The 7,223-nt window shown below is 42.2% G+C and overlaps 1 protein-coding gene across 2 annotated transcripts in view; it reads left to right on the top strand.

Moving 5' to 3' along the window:
• Positions 1-6,484, top strand: part of LOC111967536 (polycomb group RING finger protein 3) — a 16,322-nt gene extending 9,838 nt beyond the window's left edge. For both annotated transcript variants that reach the window (XM_023992627.2, XM_070444783.1), the window contains exons 4-6: positions 2,034-2,171; positions 3,878-3,958; positions 4,365-6,484. In XM_023992627.2, coding sequence (XP_023848395.1) covers positions 2,034-2,171; positions 3,878-3,958; positions 4,365-4,412 — 267 coding nt within the window. In that variant the 3' untranslated portion in view covers positions 4,413-6,484. The remainder of the gene's footprint in view (positions 1-2,033; positions 2,172-3,877; positions 3,959-4,364) is intronic.
• The last annotated feature ends 739 nt before the right edge of the window (positions 6,485-7,223 follow it).

Here is a 7,223-nt window from a genome sequence, read left to right as displayed (position 1 = left end):
TCAGTTATGTCGATATAGGACTCGGTTTTTTCTGTGGATATAGATACCTTTGTACCTGTTTCCTCCAGCACTTCACAAGCCCTTTGCTGTTATTCTGCGATGATTGCACTTTTCGCATCATAAGTACGTCTATCTCTAGAACAGAACGTGTCTCCTTCCTGAGTGGGTATGACGGCTGCGTGGTCACTATGTGTGCTATTTGCATACTATTGTTGTACAGATGACGTGGTACCTTCAGGTGTTGGAAATTTCTCCCAAGGATGAACCAGACTTGTTGGGGTCTACAATTTTTTTACTGAGGTCTTGGCCTGATTTCTTTTGATTTTCCCATGATGTCTGTAAACAATGTTGGAAAAATAACTTGTGGTATGCACAAAGTAGATGTCCTAACCGCACTTGCCAAAACTATAGTTTGTTAACAAGAAATTTGTGAGGTTTAATGATTCCAACCTAAGTGTATGTTAAACTCCGACTTCAACCGTGCTTCTAACCTGCATGCTCTGGTTGGTCTTCCAAATGGACAATGACCCCAAGCATACTTCAAAAGTTGTGGCAAAATGGCTTAAGGACAACAAAGTCAAGGTATTGGAGTGGCCATCACAAATCCATGACCTCAATCCCATAGAACATTTGTAGGCAGAACAGAAAAAGCTGACTCAGTTACACCAGCTCTGTCRGGAGGAATGGGTCAGAATTCACCCAACTTATTGTGGGAAGCTTGTGGAAGGCTACCCCAAACGTTTGACCCAAATTTAACAATTTAAAGGCAATGCTACCATATACTAATTGAGTGTATGTAAACTTCTGACCCACTAGGAATGTGATGAACGAAATAAAAGCTGAAATAAATTATTCTCTCTACTATTATTCTGACGTTTCACATTATTAAAATAAAGAGGTGATCCTAACTGAACTAAAACAGGGAATTTTTACTAGGATTAAATGCCAGGAATTGTGAAAAACTGAATTTAAATGTATTTGGCTAAGGTGTATGTAAACTTCCGACTTCAACTGTAACTGTTTCACTGGAATATAAATGTAACATATTTAATMATCTCCCTAAGCCATTGAATCTATCAAGCCATTTTTTGTTCTTAAGTAATCGATACCTGCTATTCGCTACAAAGCTCAAAAAGAGTGAAAAGGGGTGGTGCTCGAAAGACCTTCATTTACTCAATGCCTTACGCTATTGCATTAGTCATATCTGTGAATTTGCTCCGAGTCATACCAGCTCGGCAGTTCCCTAATGATTCCACTAATGTACCGGCCCCGAAGACTGCTGCCGAACTACCATTAACTCTCAGTGCCTCACTCTCTCAATGGAAAGCTTTTATTTGCATCATAATGTCTCTCTCATTGCTCGTTCCATTGAAAACCATCCATTTACACTTTACAGCAGTCTTTACACTTTACAGCGGTCTTTACACTTTACAGCAGTCTTTGCTTTCGATAGGTTCCATTGCCATTGAGTATTTATTCGCAGATGATTTTCCACATTTGAGCATAACTCTGGAGGCTCTTATTTTTACTGGCTCTGTTGATGTTTTCGGGAAAAAGATAGGGGTTGCTAATACCATCTGTTTCTATTAATCCCTCCCTGGGTCTCCAGAAATCACCTGAAAATGGCAGTATAAGCCACTTTACCAGGGCACTTTGTCTGTCTGTGTGCCAGTCAGAGGGAGAGGCCTGATGCTGGTAATGCAACGTGACTCCTTCAGGCACAGACTTGCCAAGCCACCTGCGGTACGGTCTTCGTTTGCCATGCTCCAAAAGTGTGCCACTCTCCATCTCCTGGCTTCTTGAGACAATGCCATGGCACACAGTCACCATGGAAGACAGCAAGTCTCATGTGGAATGGTATTTTCAATGAAGTGGTTGATATCACTTTCATGTACAGTATTTTGCAGCACATGATAGTTTAGGATAGTTMATCTGGTCTGCCTTCATGACAGTACTGAGAAGCCTGGAAGGAAAATTCAAGTGCCACCTCAGTCATTTTTTAAATGCGTGTTCATTTGTCTTCCCTCCTGCAGGTCAGCATCTGTTTGGAGTGCAACAGCAGCAAGCTCCGTGGCCTGAAGCGCAAGTGGATCCGCTGCTCGGCGCAAGCCACGGTCCTTCACCTCAAGAAGTTCATCGCCAAAAAGCTTAACCTGACATCGTTCAATGAGGTATGGCTAACCCACTTTAAGGCAAGGGGGGGATTTTCCTGCACTTAGGCGAATTTGAGCTTGTCCAGTGATGAAGGACCTCTTTTCAAGGAGGCCCCAAGATGTGGTTTTGACTAGCTGTCTCTTTAACCCTTCCCATGCACTTTAAACTGAAAGATKATCCATTTTAACAAGGCATTCTTGGTTCTCTCAAGGCAGTGCATTTGTTTGCCTCATCACATACACTATCCAAGCCTCTTTCTCCGCTGTCATTATTCTCCACAAAGCTTTTGCCATCCACCATATGTTCTGGGGAAAATATGCCCTTGTAATATAATTTGCTTTCTGTCATGTCATTGTGAGTCGCCTGTCACAACTGTATGCGGGAGATGTGACATAACTTTTAGGCCGGTGTTCAATTTGCCTTTTATCTCGCTCGTATCTGTCTGTCTTGAAGATGTGTGTGTGTGTGTGTGTGTGTGTGTGTGTGTGTGTGTGTGTGTGTGTGTGTGTGTGTGTGTGTGTGTGTGTGTGTGTGTGTGTGTGTGTGTGTGTGTGTGTGTGTGTGTGTGTGTGTGTGTGTGTGTGTGTGTGTGTGTGTGTGTGTGTGTGTGTGTGTGTGTGTGTGTGTGTGTGTGTGTGTGTGTGTGATGTCTTCAAAGCGTACACGTTTCCATCACCAACGTCCGTGACGCAATACAGCTGTCAGCTGCTCTGTTGTTGTCTGTTGAATATCAAGAGCCGTTCTTCATTCAAAATCTATTTTCAACACTAAACATACAGGTGTACGTCAACAGTCCCTGCTGTGTCAAAGCACAGCGCGTCGCTTTCCCGTGGGTTATATTTATATCTATAGGATAATTGGGGCATCCATCTTGATATTTCAGCAGACCACATGAGCTAAATGCGTTGCATCACCCACACCATGTGTTTCATCATTTTTTATTCGTTTTCAAACTTGTTGCCATGTCCCTCAGCMCCCAAACACATGTACGCATGGGGAGAGGGAGAACTACATCTTTGGATATTGTGTCMATTWTTTATGTCATTAATGTCAATATCAATAATTGAATAAATACTCTAATACATGTTGTCTATTATTGCTGTAACTCTTGCTGTGGCAAGACGGTTTTACTCTGTTACCAAGGTAAAATAACATCAAGGCAAAAGCAATGTTTCTCAGTTAGAAGCAAGAGCCAGCTACCAGTAGGTGCTGCTGTGGCAGTGCTGCTTCACACTGGCTTCCTCTCCTCCTCTCTCCCCTTTCCCCCTCAGCCCCTCAGTGTCTGTGTTGGGGAGAGTATTGATTGGCCGAATGCAGATGCGGGCAGCCGCCTCACAGAATATCAATGTTTAATCCACGGAGGAGGAGTGGATTGGCGAGGAAGTCTTTGATTCTATTGGCTACAAATAAGGTTTTGTGCTTTTCCAAAAGCCCCCCATGCGCAAGGTGCTAAGGGCCCACCGTCAAATATACTTTTCCGTCTTTGTTTCCTCTCAAAGAAATGTAGATATTTTGACGGCACAGAGAGACCTCAAGTCTGAATCAGAAGGACAATATATAAAATATTATCAAAGCGGTGCATGTTTCTGACCGTGTGGGTGTTACGGCACATGCATTACACACCCCTAAGGTTAAAGGTATTTATTCTCTATATGCAGTGCAGCGGATTTCCCTTCCAGTGAAATGTTAATAAATGCAKCATTCTTATATCTCCCATTCACAGCTGGACATTTTATGCAATGAGGAAATCTTGGGAAAGGACCACACTTTGAAATTTGTTGTCGTGACAAGATGGAGATTTAAGGTAATAYTTATAAAAGAGAATGGGGAAGAATAAGTCTACTAAAATATTTCTTTTCAGGTTGTGTTGAATCTATGTTTTCTGCACAGATCATCCACAGAGTTGCATGCTGATAAGCTGTGCACACACAAGTCTCGGTGGAGAGAACAGCTTGCTCTCCAGAACTATTTAGAGACCTTTTCTCTCATGATGTGCTATGGTGACATAAAACCCAGAGATTAAAGGAATGGAACGTTACGATCAGAGCTTGTCATTTTAAACCCCGATGTTTTATACTAGAGGCTMTGATAAGGATATAATCAAAGTAGTRGCCTATCCATCTCTGTCTGTGTTTAGAAGGACATTTTTCCAGCTGTATTGTTTTCAGTCAGTTAGTCTTTATTTGTCATTTGTTTTGTTTGCATTCCAGAAATCCCCCCTCCTGCTGCATTACAGACCCAAAATGGATTTGCTGTAGTCGGACAGAACGGTTGTTTTGGCCCAGTGGCCCAGAACTGTGCAACGTACTATTTATGCAGAGACGATCAATCCCAACACCAAGCAAACACACCAGATCAGAAGTCCACACAAGCCAGCAAACAACAAACCCCAGCACAGATACTGCACCACTGGCGGGTTTAGATCAAAAACAACCTTTTTTGTCCSCTATACATCCTAGATATGTGAAAGATTTGAGAAAAAGCATATATTTATACTTTTGTACAGATGAGACATGGAACCAAGACACTACTGGTGCTCTGTTTACACATGAACAAGATGTCGGGGAATCGTGTGCCCATCTTTTTAGTTTTTTTCGACAGACTTCACTCCTCCGACCCTCATTGACTGATAAAAAGGCGAAGACGAGGATTTTTAACGGTTCATTTTATTTTTCAGGTTACACTCAAACGAGTCTTGGGAGCAAAGAAAGTATATACATTTATATGATAAGACATTGTTTCAAAGCTGTTTATTGCGTTGTTGTATTGTCCTCTGATTWATTTTTTTATTTTACTTTAAATTTGCTTCGGGTTTGCTGAAGGTTGATTGTGAATAGGGGGAAAAAATGTGGGTACTAATTTATGTTCTATATACCAATATTGTACATAAAATGTCATTATGAGAGAGATTGAAAGGAGTAAGAAAGATACTTAAGATTGTTAGGAAAGGTTCACAGAAGTGCTTCAGTACAGTGCATTCGGGAAAGTATTCAGACGCTTTGACCTTTTCCACATTTTGTTATGTTACAGCCTTATTCTAAAATGGATTAAATAAATAAAAGTCCACATAAATCTACACACAATACCCCAAACAGGTTCTTAGATATTTTTGCAAATGTATTATAAATAAAAAACAAAAATACCTTATGTGCATAAGTATTCAGACTTGCTTTGAGTCTCGAAATTGAGGGATTGTGTCAAGGCACAGATCTGGGGAATGGTACCAAATTCTGCAGCATTGAAGGTCCCCAAGAACACAGTGGCCTCCATCATTCTTAAATGGAAGAAGTTTGAACCACCAAGTCTCTTCCTAGAGCTGGCCACCCGGTCAAACTGAGAAATCGGGGGAGAAGGGCCTTGGTCAGGGAGGTGACCAAGAACCCGAAAGTCACTGACAGAGCTCCAGAGTTCCTCTGTGGAGATGGGAGAACCTGAAAGAAGGACAACCATCTCTAAAGCACTCCACCAATCAGACCTTTATGGTAGTGTGGCCAGACGGAAGCCACTCCTCAGTAAAAGGGACATGTCAGATTTAACTCTTTGGTCTGAATGCCTAGCATCGCAGCTGGAGAAAGTCTGACACCATCCCTACAGTGAAGCATGGTGGTGGCATCATAATGCTGTGGGGATGTTTTTCAGCAGCAGGGACTGGGAGACTAGTCAGGATCGAGGGAAAGATGAACGGAGTAAAGTACAGAGAGATCCTTGATGAAAACCTGCTCTTGAGCGCTCAGGACCTCAGACTGGGGCGAAGGTTCACCTTCTAACAGGACAACGACCCTAAGACAACGCAGGAGTGGCTTCGAGACAAATCTCTGAATGTCCTTTAGTGGCCCAGCCAGAGCCTGGACTTGAACCTGATCAAACATCTCTGGAGAGAACTGAAAATAGCTGTGCAGCAACACTCCACATCCAACCTGGCAGAGCTTGGGAGGATCTGCAGAGAAGAATGGGAGAAACTCCCCAAATACAGGTGTTTCAAGCTTGTAGCGTCATACCAAGAAAACKCAAGGCTGTAATCACTTGCAAAGGTGYTTCAACAGAGTACTGAGTAAAKGGTGTGAATACTTACACTAACRTTCAAAAGTTTGGGGTCACTTAGAAATGTCCTTGTTTTTGAAAGAAAAGCTAATTTTTTTGCCCATTAAAATAACATCAACWTGATCAGAAATACAGTGTACACATTGTTAATGTTGTAAATGACTATTGTAGCCRGAAACAGCAACCATCAGSCCATTATCAGCAACCATCACTCCTGTGTTCCAATGGCACGTTGTGTTAGCTAATCCAAGTTTATCATTTTAAAAGGCTAATTGATCATTCGAAAACCCTTTTGGCAATTAATGTTAGCACAGCTGAAAACTGTCTTCTGATTAAAGAAGCAATAAAACTGTCCTTCTTTAGACTAGTTGAGTATCTGGAGCAATCAGCATTTGTGGGTTCGATTACAGGCTCAAAATGGCCATAACTTTCTTCTGAAACTCGTCAGTCTATTCTTGTTCTGAGAAATGAAGGCTATTCCATGCGAGAAATTGCCAAGAAACTGAAGATCTTGTACAACGCTGTGTACTACTCTCTTCACAGAATAGCGCAATCTGGCTCTAACCAGAATAGAAGGAGGAGTGGGAGGCCCCTGTGCACAACTAAGCAAGAGGACAAGTACATTAGAGTGTCTAGTTTGAGAAATAGACGACTCACAAGTCCTCAACTGGCAGCTTCATTAAATAGTACCTGCAAAACACCAGTCTCTACGTCAACAGTGAAGAGGTGACTCCGGGATGCAGGCCTTCTAAGCAGAGTTGCAAAGAAAATGCCATTTCTCAGACTGGCCAATAAAAAGAAAAGATTAAGATGGACAAAAGAACACAGACACTGGACAGATATGGCTTTTTCTTTGCATCTCTGCCTAAAGGCCAGCATCCCGGAGTCGCCCCTTCACTGTTGACGTTGAGACTGGTGTTTTGCGGGTACTATTTAATGAAGTTGCCAGTTGAGGACTTGTGAGGCGTCTGTTTCTCAAAATAGACACTCTAATGTACTTGTCCTCTTGCTCAGTTGTGCACCGGGCC

The sequence above is a fragment of the Salvelinus sp. IW2-2015 genome, linkage group LG8 (genome assembly GCF_002910315.2).
Source record: "Salvelinus sp. IW2-2015 linkage group LG8, ASM291031v2, whole genome shotgun sequence".
In the NCBI taxonomy this organism is placed as follows: Eukaryota; Metazoa; Chordata; class Actinopteri; order Salmoniformes; family Salmonidae; genus Salvelinus; species Salvelinus sp. IW2-2015.
The sequence above is the reverse complement of the archived record's forward strand: the minus strand, read 5'-3'. Positions and strand labels throughout refer to the sequence as shown.